Genomic DNA, 25,000 nt, shown 5'->3' on the forward strand with positions numbered 1-25,000 from the left:
GGTAAATATACAATACTTTAAGAACACATCTAACTGAAAAGGTAAATCCTTGCACATACAGAGTTATATCTCTTTCTGTTATTACTAAAGGCATCGTAGGCTCCTCGGGATCCACGAACAAGGAGCAACGGAAGGCATCCTGGAGATTCTCCGTCGGATGGGCATGGGCAAGAACGTGCTGGCAGGGAGGATCCAGGAGGAGATCACCCACTACATCCGGCTATCAAAGACCACCAGGGGGCGCCTGTCGATCTAGCGAAGTTGACCTAGGGCCAGCGTCTCCAACAACATCTGCTCCATCGTCTTTGGACAGCGATACGAGTACATGACCCTGACTTTCTCCACTACATGGCCATTTTTGATCGCAACGTGAATTGTTCTCAGGTTTGTCGTAACCAGGTGTGGTAAGTGTAAAGAGATAGGCTCAGGAAACTGCCCACTAAAAGTTTACTGCGGTATGTTCTCATTTGTCAAAACGACAACCCGTTTCTTGAAATTAGGTTAAGGGTGAAATGATCCCATAGCCTATGTGACCATGAGTGATTCATATTCACGGTGTCGAGTTTTGGAATGGGAAAGGCGGGGCCCATTCCTTTCTTTTCCCGTCGCCGTTTTAACCTTCCCCAGATCGTCATGTACCCATTCACATGTGTGTGGAGTAAGGAACATCGAAATAAAGAGCCTTTCCCGAAACAAACCATGATGCTGAAACAGAGCCTAGAATCATTGTCATAGAAGAACACGTGATCTTAAGTCCAACACCTAACCAATTATGCAATTGCGCCTTTCCGAAATTAGGACAAAAGAATAAAAAGACAGACGTCCAGAAGAGAGGATTTTGACATTGTCAAATGATTTTTGTAAGGTCAGTGGCTAGAAAATATTCTGCTTCATTATCTTGCTTATGTAAGTAATTGTGTATTAATCTTATGACTGTAACAACGCTTCAGCCTTTCATATGTCTGATCACCAATCTTTAACCATGAACGACACGTCATCGGCATGTCATTAAAAGTTCGTGGTCACTGATTGCAGAAAATGGATGTGATGAGTATATGCACGAACTTGATAATAATGATAACGATTTTGCTATACACTGACAAGGTGGGATTTATGGCCAGAGTCTAAAATGTTTTTGTAATCAGTAAAGTGTATAGGAAATATTTCAGAATCCATTTTGTGTGTACGTTGCATTTGACCATAAGTGCATAGTTCTAAAAATCGAAAACAGTTTCTGTGATGAAAGTCTGAACAGTCTTAGATTAGACAAACTGAATTTACTGTTATTCAGTGTATCTCACTTTGCCAGATTATCGAACTGTTTTCATTCCAGTATTATCCACATGCGAAGGAAACCCAGCAGAAACCCACACCATTGCCTTTCAATCTGAGACAAACCTCGAAACTAGCGTTTTCAAAGACAAGGTTATTTCTGATCCAAAAATAAATGAAACTGATTTAGAATCAGCCCACAGCAGTTTTGATGAAAATAATTTGTCCAAAGTAGTTTACAAAGCATGAAATATAGATTGCACATACATACTTTGGAGAAAGAATAACGAAAACCGCTCCACTGCCTACTTACGCCACCTTCAGATCTAACATTCTGAACAGAGAAGGGGCTCTTGTGCAACAGAGAGACACACAGTGAAAACAGTAATTAAGACATCACAGTCTGTCTCAAAATTGAAAAAAACAACAAAAAAACCTCGATTATCCAAACTCTTTCAATTGAATACAACACGATTTCGTCTTTCACGAACATTGTTGTAACCTTTGTAACTGGTTTCCTCGTGGCAATATAGATGCCTGCTTAAATGATATAGACTGTATGCAAAACGACATTCTTTTTCCATAGCTATACCGTTTTGATGCTTGTACACAAGGTTGACATGTTAAAACAAATTCCAAATTTCTTTAACTTGCTACTCATAATATGCAAAATCAGTGGCACGAAGATTCATCGATTGTATACAAAACGATATCCTTTTTCCACAGCTAAAATGTTTTGATGCTTGTACACAAGTCGAACATGTTTATGCAAATTCCAAATTCCAGTAATTCGCTACTCATAATATGCAAAAACAGCAGCACAAAGGTTCATCGATTGTATTGCAGGTGACCCCCCCCCCCCCCCCCCGCCCCCCCTGCACCCCCCCCCCCCCCCCCCAACAAAACTGACATTTTTAGTACCCGTTTACTCATAAGCTGCAGGAATTGACCAAAAGATCATCGACTGGACGATGTTTTGTCACACATTCATAACGTTTCTGTGACCAGCCTTGTTTAAACTGCAGGAACAGCCATCGTGAACTTCATTCCAGTACTTGGCTACATTCCTGGTGACCCCTTCAGATGGCAAGAGGCCAAGGACAACACTGAAGTAATCTACAGGTTTATGGACAAGCAGGTGGTTGAACACAAGGAAACGGCAGACAAAGACACAATGGAGAGGGAGGAAACCAGGATTTTATTCACTGTTATCTGCAGCAGATTAAGAAGCACAGAGCCCATGGTGATGTTAACACCTCTCTGGAAGGTTTGTATAACTGAGGTGTGTGTGTGTGTGTGTGTGTGTTGTGGTGTGTGTGTGTGTGTGTGTGTGTGTGTGTGTGTGTGTGTGTGTGTGTTTCGTCTACTCTCCGTGAATAATCAAGAGTGAGTTTCAATAATTTGCTTTAAACCCCTTAACTGCTGCTGATGAGTATGCTCATCGCTTGAGAAGGGCTGTCACCTGAGACCGACAGAGCTTAGAGGTCAGGATGTCAGTTTTGAACATTCAACATATAAGAATTCACAAAATGCAATGATTGCAGTAAGAATTTACGCCACACTGATCGCTTATCACCAAGGCTCAACAGTCCAGGGTCCAGGGGCCTTTACTTCTCTCTCTCTCAAACAATACAAATTGCCTTTACATCAGACCCTAAGCGTCTGAGCCAACACTTTAATGAAAACTTCAACGAACTGTTATGAGGAACTTTGGTGTGTGTGTTCCATTTGTCCTCACAAATTCTAACCCCTTGACTGCCGAATATTGGCAAAAGTTTGAAGCATATCCACTGCTTTGTATGTACTTATGGAGGGTATCACACATTTTGGAAAGCAAAATTAGTGCAACTACAAGAGGAAAGAGTGCAACTGTCTGTATGAGTGTGTATGTGTACGTGCCTGAAATCCGATTGAATGACATAGGAAACGAATGATGAGTGCCAAGTGGCACCCGTCAGTCAGCCTGTTATGCAATTGACCCCGTATTTTTAAAGTGCTTCGAGCTTGGTCATCAACCGAGGATAGGCGCTATATAAGTATCCGTATCAATCAATCAGTGAATTAAAGAAAGGCTACTGGCACTCTGATCTGTAAGCTCTGTCTTCTGTCAGTGTGGTTACAGGGCTTCATGACAAGCAAACTTATCAGCAGCAGCCAAGAGGTTGAATGGGAAGTGTTTAGAACGAATGAATACGTTCGTTGCAGTCAAAAGAATGTGTAGTTTAAAGTGGCATTACTGTAAAGGGGACTGTAGAATCGCAATCCAGAAATACTGCAACTTGTCGTTCGTCTTTGTCTTCTTCAGGATTAATGCGAAGTATCTCTCATGTTCTCTGGCATTTCCAAAACTTTTTCTTACGGGATGACTGTTTTTATCTTACAAATGGTATTATGTTGACGTGGAAAACAAATAAAGAACAAAAATTGTGATCTCCACTCTTATTTTGATAATCATCTATCTATCAGTTTATCTATCTATCTATCTATCTATCTATCTATCTGTCTATCTGTCTGTCTGTCTGTCTATCAATCTATGTATCCTTCTACCTATCCATCTTGCTCTTCACGAGTGTACATTGTTCTTCTACAGAGGAGAACCTGCAGAAAACTGTCACTGACCTGTTTGGAGCAGGGACAGAGACCACTTCAACAGCCATCCAGTGGACCCTGCTCTATTTCCTCCACTACCCACACGTCCAGAACAGGTGCTTCCAGGAGATCCTCGAAGTGGTTGGACTTGACCGTCCGCCCGCCATGAGTGACAGGGCCAGACTGACTTTCCTGGAGGCCACCCTGTTGGAAGTCCTGCGGATAGGAGACATCGTGCCCCTGTCCCTACTTCACGCATCAGCTTATGACGTCAGATTCCGTGGTTACGTCATCCCCAAAGACGCCATTATCCTGCCGGCTCTGACGTGTGCCCTGCAGGATCCTGACATCTGGCGGGATCCTGAGGAATTCCGGCCTGAAAGATTTATCGGCCCTGACGGGAAACTGATCCGTTCTGATGAGCTGATACCTTTTAGCATGGGTGAGTACTCATTCTTTGGAGCAAGAGGTGTAGGTTTGGTACACACACAGTAGAAGATGTTAGGTTCCTGATGATATTGACGATTTCTGTCTGTCTGTCTGTCTCTCTTAAAAAGTGTAACATTTTGAAAACAAGTTTTGCAAGCAGTAAGGATGTCATTGGTGTGTTTGACAATATTGACAATACAATGAAATAACTTGTGAAGTACATTACTGAGGCCGGCAGTATTCGAAAGAAGAGTGATAGATATTAATAGCTTCATTATGTTGATAGGGAAAAGAATGAATTTTTCTTTTCATGAACTTGAAAAAAATGGATAGTTGAGGGTTAGTTTATTTGACTCAAAATTTGTTTTTGTTTTTTGCTTCATTGACTTCACCATCATTATTCTGATTTGCACTCCAGTGTCATCAGAGGTATATTGCGAATAACGAACATTTCAGTGCTCAATGTTCTTGCTCTAATATTATAGAAAACCTAACGTTCAGGTAAACAACCCTTCTGTCATTATGAAAATGACTTTGCAAGGATGCCGTAAATTAGACACCAGGAGAAGAACAAAGAAGAAGAAAATCGCACACCACATCTGAGAAGAAGAAGAAGAAGAAAAAGAAAGTCGCACCCCCACGTCCCTGACATCTCATATACGGGCCATATGACTACAGCACTTTAATGACGTTGATTCATCAGAAATAACCGCAACAGCTAAAAGCATAACGTGTAATCATTATTCATGTGATTATTACCATAACCATTTAACTGTGCAGGACGTCGTATGTGTCTGGGGGAGTCGCTGGCACGCATGGAAATGTTTCTGTACCTGGCCACGCTCGTCCAACAGTTCCGTTTCCTGCCAGCAGAAGAGGGACAGCTGCCATCCCTGGAGGGCCACTTTGGACTGACGCATCGTGCCAAACCACATGAAGTCCGCGCAGTTCCGAGAATGTGAATTGTGCGGGCACTCGCTGTTTTTTGTGTGTTTTTTTTTCAATTCTTATCATTTTTTTTTATATCTAAGAACATTTCTGTTTATTAACATATACAGAAGAAAAAAACAAACAAACCAACAAAAAGCAAATAAGTGAATAGAAAAAAGACACATAGCCATACAAACAATGAATGCTACTCAAAGATTGTGGCCCTGCTCAAAAGGATGTGCACTAATAAATAAGTCATTAATAAAATTGATGAATAATCAATAACTCCGGGGTATCCCTGCACAGAATATGCTGGATTTTCAATTAGTGTTCATGATTACTATCAAAACAGAATACCATCTTAATATCTCATGAAATAACTGCTTATTCCGAACCTTCCTACAGGATTGTTGTCCATTTATATAATTATTAATGAGATTCATGTTTCAAAGATAGCAGTGTATGGAAACCATTTCCTCTGGAATTCGAGGTTATTCATTTGAAGATAATTCATATATTTTTAACTCACTTGTGTAAAAAAGTGAATCTATGTTTTAACCCGGTGTTCGGTTGTGTGTGTGTGTGTGTGTGTGTGTGTGTGTGTGTGTCTGTGTGTGTCTGTGTGTCTGTGTCCGTGGTAAACTTTAACACTGACATTTTCTCTGCAAATACTTTGTCAGTTGACACCAGATTAGGCATAAAAATAAGAAAAATTCAGTTCTTTCCAGTCATCTTGTTTAAAACAATATTACACAAAAAAAAAAAAAAAAAAATAAGCCATATTATATGCAAAATGAATTTACTGTTATATTTATTTATTTGTATTCACTAAACTTGGCACTTTAATCTGATATTCTGACACAGCATCAATAGCAGTCATGTTTATCATTTTTTGTTGAAACAGGAACTTCTTTTTCTAGGCATGGAAGTTTTATTTCTGTTGCATCTCTTTGGTGCAACTAGCAAAACAGGGAAATTAATCTGTAATGAATGCTAGGGGTTTAATTTGTTTTAAATTGATCTTTCTCATCTTAAACATTACATTTTGAAGTTATACTCAGTACATAAAAAGCTTGTGTCTTTTACTCTCAGTGTACAAGGTATCACTATGTTCATTCGCCCAAGTGTTTTTTTTTCAGAAAATACTATAATCAATTCTACAAGTGGACTTTATAGATCTATTGGCCTGAAGGTCATGGGCAAAAATCAATTGCAGCCACATATTTATATACATATTCAAAGTGCGTGCTCATATTCCTCGCGAACGTGAAGGACGCCATTTTATTTCAAGTAGTTGACCTGCCCGTTCAATCCAATATTCAATCGACAATAGACGATAACATGTTATGGAAAGTTGGACAAGGAGACTGTCAAATATTTATTCAGAGAAAGATTTGTGAACGCCTCATCACTTACTGGACTATGCACCAAACTGCCATTAAAATATCAACAAAATCAGTTGGAATTGCTTTCACAGTTAAAAATAATAAACCATGAGAGTTAATACCCTTGATGAAACGTAAAAATTTCCAGTCTTGACATTTCTCAAAATTAAGTCCTTTTCACTTCATGCGACGTTTAGAAGTACTTGTACTTGGCTCTACATGTTATTAGTTTAACAAAATACTCAATTTCCATATCAACTTTAAAACTATAAAACTAGATGGTAAAATGGGGCGTCATTTACCCCGAGACTGATGCGACGTAAGTGGGTCCACTTCTATTTTTAGATCAGTGAAGTCGGTCATGGAGTTACACACACTGTGTTCGACAAGTTCAAAATACTACAATAATTCACACACACACTCACACACACACACGCACACGCACACGCACACACCATACATTCTCATTCTGTGAACTGCATTACATTATACTGTGTATAATTAATATCTATCTATCTATCTATCTATCTATCTATCTATCTATCTATCTATCTATATATATCTCTCTCTCTCTCTCTCTATATATATATATATATATATCAATCCATATATGTATGTGTGTGTACATGTATATATATATATATATATATATATATGTGTGTGTGTGTGTGTGTGTGTGTGTGTGTGTGTGTGTGTGTGTGTACTGGTCATAAACTTTTTAGTTGGCCTTTTCTTGACTGATACAAGTGGCATAGGAAAGGAACTTGACAGTATGGCAGGTATGAAAAAAAGACCCTTATTAAAATCATGATTATATGGTAAGATGAAATGGTAAAGGCCACTACTTCGCAATATAGAAAACTGTAAGATAGAGAGCGTGATATAGATTCAATTTTAATAGGTGCAGCATAATATCCCATAAGAAATTTAAAATCAGCTAGAGGTTAAGGGTCAAGGTATACCTAGCATACGATATTGATAGGAAACATTTCTGCATGCAAGAGAGAGAAGGTCTTTTACAGATATTCTTCGGTAAACTTGGTACAATGATTGGACATGGTGACACCTATGAAAAGAAGCAAAGTCAAAGATCAAGGTCACACCATAGCCTATTGGGTAAAAAGGATAATAGAACTTTGTTTCTTCCATCCAGTTTTCATTGGTATACCATGTTGTTTTTGTTTGTTTTTGGCCAGAACATCAATGCAATGCAAATGTAGATGTCTAAGGTCAAGGTCACATCAATGAGTCTCTTTGCCAGATTATCCCTTTCGCATGTTTTTTCTCTCTCTCCATAATTCCTCTGTTTGAAAAGTGCTTATCACAAGTGAGCCTTGAAGGCCTTGCCTCTCTTGTTTATTAATAATTCATCTAAGATGATGATATAAGACTGAGAGAGAAAGAGTTTATGTGTGTATATTTGTGTGGGGGTGCCTGCGTACATGTGCGTGCATATGTGCTCATGTGCCATATCTCATGTATCTTCTTACTGTTGTACTAACCCCTGATCATTAATGCATGGTATCTGACTTAACTGCCTACACTGTATGTATAGCCAACAGTATCGTCACTACCTGCACTGTCTGTTGTGGGGACATTGTCCAAAGTATGTCAGAAACACTTTCACACTGATGACAGTTCCTACACTGATGGCACTGCCTGCATTTGTTACACTTCTTCCACTGACCTGCATTTTTCACACATGTTAAGACCATTCCCGTGTCAGTTTCAAGTAGGTGTTAAAGCGTGTGGTATGTTCCAGATAAGTTAGACCACCTATCCTTAGTATTGTTTTCTAAACGAGCATATGCCTGACTTATGCACAAAGCCAACTAGCTAGTACGGACATGAAAGCCTACTTTAGGTTTGTATAAAATACTAACATGAAATGAACCAGAATGAAATCAAATAAGCATTGCTTGTGAATACAATTAAATATGGTAGAATTAAAGATACATGGAAGGCAAATGATTGAAATAGAATTGCGCACCCACACACGCACACAAGCGTGCAAATGTGTTCGCACACAGAGTACGCACATGCGCACACACACTCATACAGAGAGGAAGAGGCAAGGAACAAATTAAGTGTGGGGAATGATGTGAGCTGGGAAGTGAAATGCATCTTTAAACATGATATCGAAGACGGACAATTCAAATGGAATTCTGAAATGATGCTTGGGTGTACAAGGTGCAGTTATATGAACTCTAAACGTTTGATTCTGGTCAAGGGATCCTTGTGATCATAGACTGAATTACCTGACTGACTAACGTCTAACACGTGTTTTGTGTGGACTCAAAATACCCTGGTTTGGAACACCACAAAAGCACAGAAATGCTTCGGCGCACTCATGCACTCATACCCCCAACCTATATATGAATAAATAAATAAATAAATAAATAAGTATATATATATATATGTATATATATATATATATATATATATATATATATATATATGTGTGTGTGTGTGTGTGTGTGTGTGTGTGTGTGTGTGTAAATAGGTAGATAGACAATATATACCCACGCACGCGCGAGCATATAACGCAACTGCTTACGCACGCAATCACAGGTAGAACTGTGCCCACATTCTTTTCTTTACAAAACAAACACCAGGTCACAATGTGTACCCATTTAGCAGCGTTAACGATAAGCACAGACACGAACACAAGCGAAGAAGACACGCACAGCAATACAAGTCGTCCATTACGATTTGACAAAAACAAGAAATTAACATTTTTTTCTGTTTCTATAAGCCATTGTTCTTCCCAGTTGATAAACAACAACAACAACAAACAAAAAACAAACAGAAGGTTTGTTGAAATAAATAAAAGGGCCAAGGAGACTATCAGATTGTCGAGTCCTCGTGAAGAGCGTGCGTCTTTCCATCACCTTGTCCTACTGCTGCCGTAAGTCTGCTGTATTTTCCCCTTTGCCTTCTCTGTTGTTTCTTCTATGTTGGATGATAGTTGTCAAGTGGTGTATTTCAAATGCAAAGTCTCTGTGTCCAGCCGTGTACATCTGTGTGTGTGTGTGTGTGTGTGTGTGTGTGTGTGTGTGTGTGTGTGTTTGTGTGTGTGTCTGTGTTCATTATACAGTTCAATCATGTCATTTTCTCTATTCTCAGTTGCAGAACGTTTGATGTTTTAATGTTTTAAAGAATAGTAAAGAATTTATGCTGTTTATTTAATGATGCGATGCATATTTTCTTATATTTGCAAAATTCAGTTGAATGTTACATATGCTTTCCATGTGTAGCTGTAAACAACATATAAAAATGAATCGAGAAAAAACGCATAGCCCTCGTCAGTGCGAATCTTCCAAGACATCCAGATTGTAGATGCAAACATCATTATCATTTCGTTCCTTTGACAAATATCAAAGTTTTCTGGTAATGTAGTTTACATGAATGTTCTGAACCACATATGATCTATTCAACAGAGGAACATTTCAGTTTGAATTCTTGATTCCTTCAGTATTGTTTCAAGTATGATAATGATGATAATAATCAATAAGTTTTACAAAGTGAATATCTTGCTTAATGCACCTCAATATGCTGTGTACACTTAACTCACACAATTCATTCACTAACACCACACACTTGTAAACAGCCAACCACACATACATACACAGCCTGAAATATTGCCAAGCGAAATGTCGGTAAAGTAAACATATCTAGAGATTGAACTCAATCAAAACTCACTCCGAACAGTTTCCTCGCTTGCTTTCCCCTGCAGACGACCCTTTTGTTAGGGTTAGGACAAAAAAAAAAAAAAAAAAAAAAAAAAGTAGCTGAATGAAACTCCCCGTACTTGACCCACTGACCCCTCTTCTGAGGTCGCGTGTACGTCCACCCCCTCCCTCTCTTCACAGCCCTCAAAAGCTGAGTCACTGTCAGTACCTTCTTGCTGGTAGTTTTCTTCACTGCAGATACTTTATTCAACGCCTTCATCATCATAGTCGATGTCGAAACCTTCAGTTTGAAACATTTCAATCTCTTCAGCAGCAGTAAAAAGCCACTGTTGTGATCTAGTTTGCTCCAAAAATTTCCACTTGTATCGCCAGCGACGCCATTTTCGATACGTATGCAGATTAGCTTGTCATGTGGGGTACCAAGGTCAACGGCTGGGAAGACCTTGTTCGTCAGGAAACCTGAGGATAGTGAAAAGTTCAGCCCCTTCACCTTGGGACGTCCGGATGAGGCTTGGCGACTCTGTCCACTGAAACTGAAAGTGCGCTTGACTCCATGAAAGTTAAAGAACCGAAAGTGTATTTAAAAAAAGGAACGTACAACTGATAAGTGGCACAAAGGTTGTTCGTCGTGCAAAAATTTTCAATTGTCACGGAACCAAAAAACAAGAAGGTGAAGTCAAGTCAGTTTCTGATGTCACAGAGACATTATTTTCTGCATCAACATCAACATCAACCTCGTGCAGATTTTTAATAACTGAAGAAAAAAGTATTGCTCCTGTGTGTGACCCATTTATTCAGAATCTCTCTCTATATATACAGTATATAAACAGTTGCAATATTTGTTCACATCAGTAAGAAAAAAAATATCAGGAGCATTCAAACTCCACAATTCCCAAGAAGAAAGCTTTAAAAAAAAATCTTCACAAAAAATCTCTACACAGATGGTAATCTGTGTTACACATTTTGCCAATATCAATGATCCTTCTGAATCAATCCACTATCAACTAACACACACACCCTCTCTACAAATTGACACCCACAACTGTGACCCCGCTTCAGCCTAAATTTTATGACAAAACAGTCTTCAAGGCCCTCATAAGTTATCTTCCACTGCGTCATCAGTGTCAGACTGGTGCGAGCAAAGCTGTCAGATCATTACATACTTTTACTTCCAAATTTGTGAAATTTCGTAAAATTAGTGTCAGCAGCATTAGTTTCCACTGCTGATGCTGAAGTAGCAGTGAAGTCTTATTGAACTTGCACATCTGACAGCTGTGACAAAAAAAGAAAATAATATATAATTATAGTTCGAATGTTATGACATTTGTTTTAGTTACACATTTTCAGTCAAACTCCAGTCCATTTAACCCCCAAAATGTGTCAGATCTATTCACTGCATTAAGCATGTGTAGAATCTTAAGCCAGTAAATAAGTATGACTTATCTATCTATCTATCTGTATGTATGTATGTATGTTTAGATATATATATATATATATATATATATATATATATATATATATATATATATATATATATATCTGTGTGTGTGTGTGTGTGTGTGTGTGTGTGTGTGTGTGTGTGTGTGTGTGTGTGTGTGTGTGTAAACATTCACATTGCCTGTGGAAGTAGCAAGACTCTTACTGTCTCAGTATCATAGTTACAGCACTTTCTGAAAATGTGCAAGCATTTCCACTTTAAAGAAGTATGCGGTGATAAATGTTGTAAAGTGCAAGTGTTTTGTAGTATTTGTTTCAGGATTATACTGGTCAGTTCTGTACTATGTGTCAGAGATGCATATATCTGTGCTTAAAAAAATAAGAAAAGAAAAAATAATAAAAAAGCTAAGAATGTGACAAAGAAAACAAAACAACACACACACACACACACACACAGTAGAATAAAGTAAAAACCCAGTTAAATGAATACAGCATTGGTGACTGGAAGTTGAAAAAAGGCCAGCCAGCAAGTGTACTGAAATTCTCACTTTTAAAGGTTAAATTGTGCTTTTGGATACAAACATTAGGCCAAAAAGTGTGAGAAATGAAGACAGTATAATCACCCCTCTTTGATAAATCAGCCCCAAAACATTCTTAGGCTTGCTTGTTGAATTGAAACAAATGTACTTTGAAACATAAAAAATGAATATTCGATTCAAAATGTCACGTACCGTACTTTTTTAGAAAACCTTGTTCGTAAAAAGTGAAGGTATACCATCGCCAGGGTGCGGTCTTTTTCTGTTCACGTAGTGATTCTGAGCTCGCCACGCTCTTTGCAATCGGTTCGTGGCTGGTATTCGTTGCGACGTCACCTTTTTTCCTTTGAAGTTCGAACAGTACACACAGTACTTCTTTCCTCCCGTTTTCCCCAGACCCATTGTGAAGCATTTACACAAGTACAATCAACGAACTCTCAACTTTCACTTTTAGAAACCAATCCAGGACGTCCCACGAATTCTCTTGATCAAGGTCTAAACTGAGCCTCACGAAGAAACTTTCCATTCGACCCTTGACGCATTGGCAATGCCCAGTGTAGCTGCGATTTTTATGCTACCCCATGAGGAAGACGTGAACAAATTTTTAATTGTCGAAACTGCTGTAGCGTTCCGTGGTCCGGAACGCAACCTTTCGTCAGGAACGCTATAGCATTCCATCATCCAGAGTGAGTTAATAAATCCAGTATGCCAGCAATTTCCAATTTAGGGTAATAATGGAACTGAAACTACCTTCCCCAAATGCCTTCATTTCATGTTTTTAAAGTCTTACGACCTTTTCACTGAAAGAACGAAGAACACGAGAGGAGAGGCACACAGAAAGTGAAGACAGAGACAGAGTAAGAATGAAACATTATAAGAAACAAAAGACAAGAACTGCAATTTTCTATTCACTTTGGAATTTCACAGGAGCCAATGCAACTCTTTCAAAAGCAGTTATACATATTTGGTTGTTTTTTCTCTTTTCTTTCAGTTTGATTCCTACAGGTATCTTCAGTATACACACACCACCAATGTCTGTGTTGACGTCATCGCTCGACCCCACATCTCTCCTGCTGGGAGGGGTGGTGGTGCTGCTGTGTCTGCTGTGGTGGCTGTCCACCAGACGACCCTCGGGCGCGCCCCCGGGCCCCGGACGTACCCTGCCTCTGCTGGGACACCTGCACCTCCTGGCCAAGGACCCACGGTCCCAGTTCATGGCGTGGAGGCGTCAGTATGGTGACGTGTACAGTCTGTACATGGGAAGCAAGCTCATGGTGGTTCTGGCCAGCTACTCAGCCATCCGTGAAGGCCTGGTCAAATTTGCTGATGTTTTCTCGGGCCGTCCGCATTCCCTCCTGATCACTCGGATTGCCAAGTACAAAGGTGAGTCTGAGGGATGGTTTTCGTTCCAAGACCCAAGACCCGAACAAAATGGCTTTGATATACATTTCTTGAACCCAACTCTACCTATGATTTCGTGGACTGAAAGTGAAGTGTGTTGCTGCTGTCTTAAAGCGTGCTGGTTAAAGCGTTGGACTTTCAATTTAAGGGTCAGGATTTCGAATCTCGGTAACGGCGACTGGTGGGTAAAGGGTGGAGATATTCACCAATCTCCCAGGTCAACATAAAATTATGTGCAGACTTGCTATTGCCTGAACCCTCTTCGCGTGTATACGTAAGCAGAAGATCAAATACGCACATTAAATATCCTGTAATCCAGTGTCAGCGTTTGGTTGGTTATGGAAGCAAGAACTTATCCAGCATACTCCCCCCCCCACCCCCCGGGACGGGCCCGAAAACGGAGTAGGCTGCCTGTATGGCGGAGTAAAAAGGCCCGCTCGTGTACATACGTGTAAACATGAGAGTTGCAGCCCACGAAGAAGAAGAAGAAGATGTAATGGTGATAATGATGATAATGGTGATAATATGGGAGCATTACTATCATTTTCTAGTGTGACAATGATACACTGTGAACATCACCAGTTAGAAACAGCTGCAAGGAAACCCCACACATATGCTGACATACTAAAAAAACAAAGAGTTGACAGTTGGTTTGTTTGGGGATGTTTGTCATGAAAATAGGCATGTTTGGGGCGAATATTATCATCGAATACAACAGTTCACGTCGAAATGATACGCGTTATTCCTGTTTTCAAGCGCTGGGATTTAGGAAAACAGTTGGTTGAAACCCTGGAATGCTGTTTACAGGTGTACTCGTCAGTGAACGGCTGTCACCTCACTGATATAGGACAAAGCCTTCAGGTCGGGATGTCGGTCATAGTTTGGATTTCTTCCTACTGCAGAGAAGAAAACCTTTGTACAGCTAAAGACATCACATCTCTTAAAGATGCAGAAAAGGTACCAGTTGTACATCAAAGTTAGAACACACTGATCTCATCTCACAGAGGTTCAGCAGAAAAGGATATAGGAACGTTTCAGCCAGACTGTACCGTCCACACGGCCATCTTTAAGGTTCCCAGTCAGAATGAATGAATCAATGAATTAATCAATCAACCAATCAACAAACCAATCAATCAATCAATTAATAGAAGAAAATATGGAAATCAAGAAAAAAAGAAAAAAGAAAAAAAGATAAACAGATGCCACACATACATACATAATTATGTGCATGCATGCATGGATGCATATACATACATTGGACTAAAAAAAACAATTTCCGCTCGAAGCGCGCACCAGCGAACGAACAAAATTTTAGCTCAAGAGCCTAAAGGAATAAGCACAAATGTTTTTGTTGTTGTTGTTGTTGTTCCTTTTTGTGTTTTTTGTTTGTTTGTTTTTTGGTGTGGGTGTTTTTTTGTTTTTTTGTTTTTTGTTGTTCTTTTTCTCTCTTTTTTTTTTGGGGGGGGGGGGGGGAGGGGGGGGGATCTTCTTTCTTTTCTTTTCTTTTCTTTTTTTTTGCATCTGGCCCGTTGGACACATTTTCAAAAGATAAGGAAAATGCACACACAAAAAGCAAATTATTCATGACAGCAAAAAAGAAAAAAAGAAAAAAAAAAAGGACAACAACAAAAACAAAAACAAACAAAAACAAAAACAAACAACAAAACACCCACGAAGTAACATAAACATGCACATTACATAAACATATATTAACTGATATATATATAGTACAAAGTCATGTATAAATAGTACAGTGACTGGAGAGAGAAAAAGCAAGAATGAAGGAAGGGACAAAATAAGAAGAAGAAAAACTGGGTGGAGAAATAGAGAGACAGGCAGACTAACAGATACAAGATGCAGAGACAGATGGAGAGAGAGGCATAAATACAATACTTGTAATTAATCACATTGTGGATATTTCTTGATGATAGCTTAAAGCACATTTACAAATTATTTCAAAAGATAATCACGGTATATGCGTTTTTGAATATAGGGATGCTTTTAACTCTGTTCACTTTAATCGCTTGATAACATTCCATTCCGTAAGCACCCACCTGGGTAAGAAAGACTGGACTCAGAAATTTTGTGGATATGACATCCCTTATTATATCTAAGTTTAGCTTTTAGTGGAAGAATACCCAGAGACAGACAGAGAAATAGAGACATACAGACTGTCAGAGACAAAGAGAAGTTCATGAACTTATTTCTTCTTTCGGGAGGGATGGGGTTGGGGTGCGGGGCACAGAAGTGGCGGGATCGGAGGAGCACGCGGGTGGTAAATATACAATACTTTAAGAACACATCAAACTGAAAGGGCAAATCCTTGCACATACAGAGTTATATCTCTTTCTGTTTTTACAAAAGGCTTAGGAGGGTCCTCAGGTTCCACGAACAAGGAGCAACGGAAGGTATCCCTGGAGATTCTCCGTCGGATGGGCATGGGTAAGAACGTGCTGGCTGAGAGGATCCAGGAGGAGATCACCCACTACATCCGGGCTATCAAAGACCACCAGGGGGCGCCTGTCGATCTAGCGAAGTTGACCCAGGCCAGCGTCTCCAACAACATCTGCTCCATCGTCTTTGGACAGCGATACGAGTACAATGACCCCGACTTTCTCCACTACATGGCCATTTTTGATCGCCTCATGGATCTTTTGTCAGGTTTGTCATAACCAGGTTTGGTATGTTTAAAGAGATCGGCCCAGAAAACTGCCCACTGTGGTTTACTGGGTAATGTTGTCATTTGTCAAAACTGACACCCATTTCTTGAAATTAGGTTAAGGGTGAAATGATCCCATAGCCTATGTGACCATGAGTGATTCCATATTCACGGTGTCGAGGTTTTGGAATAGTAATGGAGGGGCCCATTCCTTTCTTTTCCGTCGCCGTTTTAACCTTCCCAGATCGGTCAGGTCCCCATTCACATGTGTGTGGAGTAAGGAACATCGAAATAAAGAACCTTTCCCGAAACAAACCACAATGCTGAAACAGAGCCTCGAATCATTGTCATAGAAGAACACGTGATCATAAGTCCAACACCTAACCAATTATGCAATTGCGCCTTTCCGAAATTAGGACACAAAAATAAAAACACAGACATCCAGAAGAGAGAATTTTGACATTGTCAAATGATTTTGTAAGGTCAATGGCTAGAAAATATTCTGCTTCATTAATCTTGCTTAAGTAAGTAATTGTGTATTAAATCTTATGACTGTAACAACGCTTCAGCCTTTCATATTGTCTGATCACCAATCTTTAACCTATGAACGACACGTCATCGCATGTCATTAAAAGTTAGTGGTCACTGATTGCAGAAAATGGATGTGATGAGTATATGCACAAACTTGATAATAAGATAACGCTTTTGCTATACACTGACACAGTGGGATTTATGGCCAGAGTCTAAAATGTTTTTGTAATCAGTAAAGTGTATAGGAAATATTTCAAAATCCATTTTGTATGTACGTTGCATTTGAACATAAGTGCATAGTTCTAAAAATCGAAAACAGTTTCTGTGATGAAAGTCTGAAACAGTCTTAGATTAGGCAAACTGAATTTACTGTTATTCTGTATATCTCATTTTGCCAGATTATCGAATTGTTTTCATTCCAGTATTATCCACCATGCAAAGGAAACCCAGCAGAAACCCACACCATTGCCTTTCAATCTGAGACAAACCTCCAAACTTGCGTTTCAAAGACAAGGTTATTTCTGATCCAAAAATAAATGAAACTGATTTAGAATCAGCCCACAGTGGTATGATGAAAATAATTTGTCCAAAGTTGTTTACAAAACATGAAATATAGATTGCACATACATACTCTGGAGAAAGAACAACGAATCCCGCTCCACTGCCTACTGCCTCAAATCTAGCATACTGAACAGAGAAGGGACTCTGCTGCAACAGACAGACAGACACACAAAGAAAACAGTAATTATGACATCACAGTTTGTCTCAAAATCGGAGAGAAAAAAACTCGATTATCCAAACTCTTTCAATTGTATACAACACGATTTCGTTTTTCACGAACTTTGTTGTAACCTTTGTAACTGGTTTCTCATGTAATATAAATGCTGCTTAATTGATCATACTGTATACAAAATGACATTCCTTTTCCACAGCTATACCGTTTTGATGTTTGTACACAAGTCGAACATGTTAAAAGAAATTCCAAATTTCTTTAACTTGCTACTCATAATATACAAAAAAACAGTGGCACAAAGATTCATCGATTGTATTGCATGTGATCCCCCCCCCACCCCCCACCCCCACCCCCAACCTCCCTCCTCATTTCCTCATAAGCTGCAGGAATGGACCAAAAGATCATCGACTGGACGAAATTTTGTCACCCATTCATAACGTTTCTGTGACCAGCCTTGTTTTAACTGCAGGAACAGCCATCCTGAACTTCATTCCAGCACTTGGCTACATACCTGGCGACCCCTTCGGAGAGCAAGAGGCCAAGGACAACACTGAATTAATCTACAGGTTTATGGAAAAGCAGGTGGTTGAGCACAAGGAAACGGCAGACAAAGACACAATGGAGAGGGAGGAAAACCAGGATTTTATTCACTGTTATCTGCAGCAGATTAAGAAGCACAGAGCCCATGGTGATGTTAACACCTCTCTGGAAGGTTTGTATAACTGAGGTGTGTGTGTGTGTGTGTGTGTGTGTGTGTGTTGTGGTGTGTGTGTGTTTCGTCCACTCTCCGTGAATAATCAAAAGTGAGTTTCAATAATTTGCTTTAACCCCTTAACTGCTGCTGCTGAGTATGCTTATCGCTTGAGAAGGGCTGTCACCTGAGACAGACAGAGCTTAGAGGTCAGGATGTCAGTTGTGAAAATTCAACATATAAGAGTTCACAAAATGTAATGACTGCAGTAAGAATTTACGCCACACTGATCGCTTATCACCAAGGCTCAACAGTCCAGGGACCAGGGGCCTTTACTGCTCTCTCTCCAACAATACAAATTGCCTTTACATCAGACCCAAAGCGTCTGAGCCAACAATTAAATGAAAACTTCAACGAACTGTTATGAGGAACTTTGGTGTGTGTGTGTTCCATTTGTCCTCACAAATTCTAACCCCTTGACTACAGAAATATTGGTGAAATATTATCGGTTTGGCAAAAGTTTGAAGCATATTCACTGCTTTGTATGTACTTATGGAGGGTGTCACACATTTTGCAAAACAAAAATAGTGCAACTACAAGAGGAAGGAGTGCAAATGTCTGTCTGAGTGTGTATGTGTACGTACCTGAAATCCGATTGAATGACACAGGAAACGAATGATGAGTGCCCAGTGGCACCCGTCAGTCAGCTCTGCCCAGGTAGGCAGCCTGTTGTGCAATTGACCCCGTATTTTTAAAGTGCTTCGAGCTTGGTCATCGACCGAGGATAGGCGCTATATAAGTATCCGCATCAATCAATCAGTGAATTAAAGAAAGGCTACTGGCACTCTGATCTGTAAGCTCTGTCTTCTGTCAGTGTGGTTACAGGGCTTCATGGACAAGCAAACCTATCAGCAACAGCCAAGAGGTTGAATGGGAAGTGTTTAGAACGAATGAATACGTTCGTTGCTGTCAAAAGAATGTGCAGTTTAAAGTGGCATTACTGTAAAGGTGACTGTAGAATCGCAATCCAGAAATACTGCAACTTGTCGTTCCTCTTTGTCTTCTTCTGGATTAATGAGAAGTATCTCTCACGTTCTCTGACAATACCAAAACTTTATTTTACGGGATGACTGTTTTTATCTTACAAATGGACGTGGAATATATACGAAAACAAATAAAGAACAAAAAACAAAAGAACAAAAATTGTGATCTCCACCCTTGTTTTGATAATCATCTATCTATCAGTTTATCTGTCTATCTATCTGTCTGTCTATCAATCTATGTATCCATCTATCTTGCTCTTCACAAGTGTACATTGTTCTTCTACAGAGGAGAACCTGCAGAAAACTGTCACTGACCTGTTTGGAGCGGGGACAGAGACCACTTCAACAGCCATCCAGTGGACCCTGCTCTATTTCCTCCACTACCCACACGTCCAGAACAGGTGCTTCCAGGAGATCCTCGAAGTGGTTGGACTTGACCGTCCGCCCGCCATGAGTGACAGGGCCAGACTGACTTTCCTGGAGGCCACCCTGTTGGAAGTCCTGCGGATAGGAGACATCGTGCCCCTGTCCCTACTTCACGCATCAGCTTATGACGTCAGATTCCGTGGTTACGTCATCCCCAAAGACGCCATTATCGTGCCGGCTCTGACGTGTGCCCTGCAGGATCCTGACATCTGGCGGGATCCTGAGGAATTCCGGCCTGAAAGATTTATCGGCCCTGACGGGAAACTGATCCGTTCTGATGAGCTGATACCTTTTAGCATGGGTGAGTACTCATTCTTTAGAGCAAGAGGTGTAGGTTTGGTATACACTCAGCGGGAGATGTTAAGTTCTTGATGATATTGACGATTTCTGTCTGTCTGTCTGTCTCTCTTAAAAAGTGTAACATTTTAAAAACATGTATTGCAAGCAGTAAGGATGTCATTGGTGTGTTTGACTATGTTGACTATACAATGAAATAACTTGTGAAGTACATTACTGAAGCCGGCAGTATTCGAAAGAAGAGTGATAGATGTTAATAGCTTCATTATGTTGATAGGAAAAAGAATGAATTTTTCTTTTCATGAACTTGAAAAAACGGATAGTTGAGGGTTAGATTATTTGACTCGAAATTTGTTTTTGTTTTTTGCTTCATTGTCTTCACCATCATTATTCTGATTTGCACTCCAGTGTCATCAGAGTTATATTGCGAATAACGAACATTTCAGTGCTCAATGTTCTTGCTCTAATATTATAGAAAACCTAACGTTCAGGTAAACAACCCTTCTGTCATTATGAAAATGACTTTGCAAGGATGCCGTAAATTAGACACCAGAAGAAGAAGAAGAAGAACAAAAAAGAAGAAGAAAATCGCACACCACATCCAAGAAGAAGAAGAAGAAAAAGAAAGTCGCACCCCACGTCCCTGACATCTCATATACGGGCCATATGACTACGGCACTTTAATGACGTTGATTCATCAGAAATACCCACAACAGCTAAAAGCATAACGAGTAATCATTATTCATGTGATTATTACCATAACCATTTAACTGTGCAGGACGTCGTATGTGTCTGGGGGAGTCGCTGGCACGCATGGAAATGTTTCTGTACCTGGCCACCCTCGTCCAACAGTTCCGTTTCCTGCCAGCAGAAGAGGGACAACTGCCATCCCTGGAGGGCCACTTTGCACTGACGCATCGTGCCAAACCGCATGAAGTCCGCGCAGTTCCGAGAATGTGAATTGTGCGGGCACTTGCTGGTTTTTTTTTCAATTCTTATCATTTTTTTTTTATCTAAGGATATTTCTGTTTATTAATGCAGAAGAAAAACAAAGAAACCAACAAAAGGAAATAAGTGAATAGAAAAAAAGACACATAGCCATACAAACAATGAATGCTCCTTAAAGATTGTGGCGCCGTTCAAAAGTATCTGCACTAATAAATAAGTCATTAATTAAATTGATGAATAATCAATAACTCCTGCACAGAATATGCTGGATTTTCAATTAGTGTTCATGATTACTATCAAAACAGAATACCATCTTAATATTTCATGATTTAACAGCTTATTCCGAACCATCCTACAGGATTGCTGTCCATCTATATAATTATTAATGAAATTCATATTTCAAAGATAGCAGTGTATGGAAACCATTTCCTCTGGAATTCGAGGTTATTCATTTGAAGGTAATTCATATATTTTTCAACCCTGTACTGTTCAGTTAATTCTTTCTGAAACATTTGTATATTTGGTTTTCTTCGGTTTAGTTCGCACTTATATATATATATATACATTTTAAGTAGAATAATTAAGTCCGATATTTCATCGGTTGTAATGATTCTGTTTGTACCAAATAGAATTAGATTAATGTCAAAAAATAATCTGTTAATATGCGTACATTTTGGTCTAAGAATATGATCTAGTTCTTCCCAGAAGGATCGAGCTTAACGACAACTGTATATGTAGAGTTCAATTGCATCTTTCTCATTGACACAGAAATTGCACCTGTCACTTTCTGCAATACCTATTTTTCTTAATATATCCGCTAAGATTCTGTAACATATTTTTGTTTGAAACCATTTCAACTTTATTTCTTTAATTCTTTTGATTTTTGTAAGTACTACTTCCCAGTCCGTCTGTATATCTTTTTTTTTTTTTTTTAATCCCAATTTACACATGGTTTTATTTCAAATATTTCTATGTCCTCAAGTAAAATGTTGTAATATGTTCTAGATTTGTAAAAGAGTCACTGTTATTGTCAGATATCTTTATTGTTTTTGTTTTTGGTCTTTTGTACTCTTTGACTGATTTAATAAATTAATGTATTCCAAAATATGTGCATTGATCCCGAATTTGTTTAACAATTCTCCATTTGTTTAGAATTCCCCATTGCTATTCAGCAGGTTTTTCACAAAAACAATATTGTTGTGCACCCATGTCCTTTGATTGACAATATTCGGATTTATCTTGAATTCATCATTAGAAAATATTGGTTCAACTAATAGTTCATTACTATTTTCTAAATTGACCTTTTTGCAAACTTTTGTACATATGCCTAAAAAACATCTTTCCAAAATGCGTTAAATTTGATCTTCTCAAAACATTTCAGACCAAATTCATGGATATAATTTACTCCGGGGGTTAGAGATCGCACAATATCCATCCACTTTGGGGTCCCTTTAATTATCTTTATGATCCACGTTACCTTTAATGCATTTTTGTATTGAAAATATGACTGTAGAGTTCTTTTTGTTACCTAACCACACATATAACGGTTTTTTTTTGGTTTTTTTTTCATAATTCAATTTCAATCCAGATTTATCTTCAAATTCGTTAAGGATTTCAAAAAGTTTTTGGTGTGAATTTCTATTTCCTTCTAAAGTAAATGTCGTGTCATCAGCAGATTGGTTTATCTTAAATTATGTGTCTGCTATCCTCACACCTTTTATGTCTTTATCTTCTCTTACCCTACTTGCTACTATTTCAGCACATGATACAAATAGGTATGGAGATATTGGGCCTCCTTGACGACAGCCTCTTTCTATTGCAAAACCTGTTGCTAATTTTCCATTTACCATTACATATGCTTTTTATGTCTTTATAAATTGTAGAGATCCATTTACAAACACTTTCTCCAAAGCCAAATTCTTTCAAAACTGTATTCATATAATTATGTTGTGGTTTTATTTGGTAACTTTGGGCATAATATGAATTTTGGCCTTGGATTATACAGACTGCATGATTAAATACATTTGTTTCGACTGATTAAATCATTCGATTTATACACATGTGAATATCACAGGTTTTTCCTCACATGGTAAATGACACTGCTGACATTTTGAAATATACGTGGTTTGATTGAATGAATGATACAATGAATGTGTATGAGGTAGTTACAAATAACAAATACTATCTGTTCAAGTATTTCTACCATGCTACATTACTGTACGTGTAACAGTTAGCTTTCAATCTGGATAATTTTTTTTTTATGTGTTGTTGGTAATCGTTCTGCATGATAGTAACATGTCTTAATGTTGCCTGAAAATTAACCAGAAAACATGGATATGGCGTGTATTCCCCACCAAATATAAAGTCACAGTGTATCACGTAAACAGGTGATTCCTGGTTTAAGATCAGACTTTTCAGCCAAACAGTGGCCCTTTCTTGGCATTGTAGCTGTCATCATGAGTAATTGTATTGTTGCTACATACATTGATGCCTTCACCTTACAAAACTTAATGTGGTTGAGCACTGGTCACACAACGTTGATAAATATATTGTTTGCGAATAGCGGTGGTGGTTTTTGGTGGGCACTGTTACAAGAAAATATTGTGACTGATTATATTAGTTTGGAATGCATGGGATTATAATTGACAGTTGGAAGATATATGAAAATCATGCACGTTTACAGTCGTACCAATTTTACGCACCTATATCCTTGATATGTCTCCCGCTTTGACCAGTTGGTTGAATGGTGCTGATCTTATGATCAGTGCTTGGTTTTTGTTGCTGTTGTTTGTTTGTTTCTTTTTTTTAAACAAGAAACAGTGTTTTGTTTGAGTTCAATCTTTTTTTCTTCTTTACAACGTGTGTACCAGCATGTCTGGGAAGCACCGTGGCAGAATCGGTAAGGCACTGGACTTCTGGTCCAGTGGTCAGGGTGTAAATTAATGGGTACCCGACTGAGGAAGATTTGATAAAAGGCGGAAGATGGGGATTGGGCCCTGCCTTCCCATTCTGAAGCCTCAGACACAGTGGATATGAAATCAATGCCCCGATGGGGCCTTTAAACTTGAACATTTAACCTACCGGTATCTTACTTAAACAGATACAGTGATGTGGAATGTTTTATTGACAACAACAATACGAATTCGACCTCTGCACCAAGTGATAACCGAGTGTATGATTAATGAAATGAGATCAAATAAATGTAAGAGCATTGTTTGACCATACAGTTCTTTTTATGAATCGTGGTGCTTTCTATGTCTTTGTTTCTGTCTGTCTGTCTGTCTGTCTGTCTCTGTCTCTGTCTTTGTCTCTGTCTGTCTGTCTGTCTGTCTCTCACTCACTCTCTCTCTCTCTCTCTCTCTCTCGCCCTTTTCTTTCTGTCTCTTTCTGTCTCCCTTTCTCTCCCTCTCTCTCTGTCTCTCCGTCTCTCTCTCTCTTCCCCGTTTTCTCTCTGTCTGTCTGTCTCTTTTGCCCTTTCTTTCTGTCTCTTCCTGTCTCCCTGTCCCCCTTTCTCTTTGTCTGTCTGTCTGTCTCTTTCTGTCTCCCTATCTTTCTCTGTCTCTCTCTCTTCCTCTTTTCGCTCTGTCTCTCTGTCTCCCTTTCTCACCCTCTTTCTGTCCCTGCCTCTCTCTTTCTGTCTGTCCGCCTCTCTCTGTGTGTGTGTGTGTGTGTGTGTGTGTGTGTGTGTGTGTGTGTATCCATATCTGTTTCACGCTCTCTCCTGTCTGATTCTCCTTTTGTCTCTGACTCTCTCTCTCTCTCTTTCTCTCTCTCTATGTCACTCTTTCTTCCTTCCTTTCCCTGCCTGTTTCTCACTCTCTCTTTCTTACTCTGTATCCATCTGTCTCCCCCACCCCCCTCTCTCTCCCCTCCAGCTGACTTCTGTTTTCAGTACATCTGCCGATAAGATGAAGACAAAAGTGGGTGCGACTGATTGTCACAAAACCCCTTGAGATGTGCTCACTAGTGGTTTCACTGATTTTGCTGATCGAAGGTAATGT

General features: G+C 39.2%; 2 protein-coding genes across 4 annotated transcripts in view; both read left to right on the forward strand.

The window, feature by feature from the left end:
- LOC143297028 (cytochrome P450 2U1-like) overlaps nucleotides 1-5,996 on the forward strand; it is an 18,602-nt gene extending 12,606 nt beyond the window's left edge. For both annotated transcript variants that reach the window (XM_076609182.1, XM_076609191.1), the window contains 2 exons: nucleotides 3,863-4,303; nucleotides 5,071-5,996. In XM_076609182.1, coding sequence (XP_076465297.1) covers nucleotides 3,863-4,303; nucleotides 5,071-5,252 — 623 coding nt within the window. In that variant the 3' untranslated portion in view covers nucleotides 5,253-5,996. The remainder of the gene's footprint in view (nucleotides 1-3,862; nucleotides 4,304-5,070) is intronic.
- The window catches only part of LOC143297011 (cytochrome P450 2B5-like), a 54,465-nt gene extending 30,253 nt beyond the window's left edge, over nucleotides 1-24,212 (forward strand). Inside the window, exons 1-6 of one of the 2 annotated variants that reach the window (XM_076609140.1) lie at nucleotides 7,230-9,513; nucleotides 13,262-13,653; nucleotides 16,036-16,332; nucleotides 18,064-18,306; nucleotides 19,615-20,055; nucleotides 20,830-24,212. In XM_076609140.1, the coding sequence (XP_076465255.1) occupies nucleotides 9,227-9,513; nucleotides 13,262-13,653; nucleotides 16,036-16,332; nucleotides 18,064-18,306; nucleotides 19,615-20,055; nucleotides 20,830-21,011 (1,842 nt within the window). In that variant the 5' untranslated portion in view covers nucleotides 7,230-9,226 and the 3' untranslated portion in view covers nucleotides 21,012-24,212. Of the gene's footprint in view, nucleotides 1-7,229; nucleotides 9,514-13,261; nucleotides 13,654-16,035; nucleotides 16,333-18,063; nucleotides 18,307-19,614; nucleotides 20,056-20,829 lie in introns of those variants that run through there. The other variant, XM_076609149.1, reaches the window with a different exon arrangement.
- The last annotated feature ends 788 nt before the right edge of the window (nucleotides 24,213-25,000 follow it).

This window comes from Babylonia areolata, chromosome 2, assembly GCF_041734735.1.
Source record: "Babylonia areolata isolate BAREFJ2019XMU chromosome 2, ASM4173473v1, whole genome shotgun sequence".
NCBI lineage: Eukaryota > Metazoa > Mollusca > Gastropoda > Neogastropoda > Buccinidae > Babylonia > Babylonia areolata.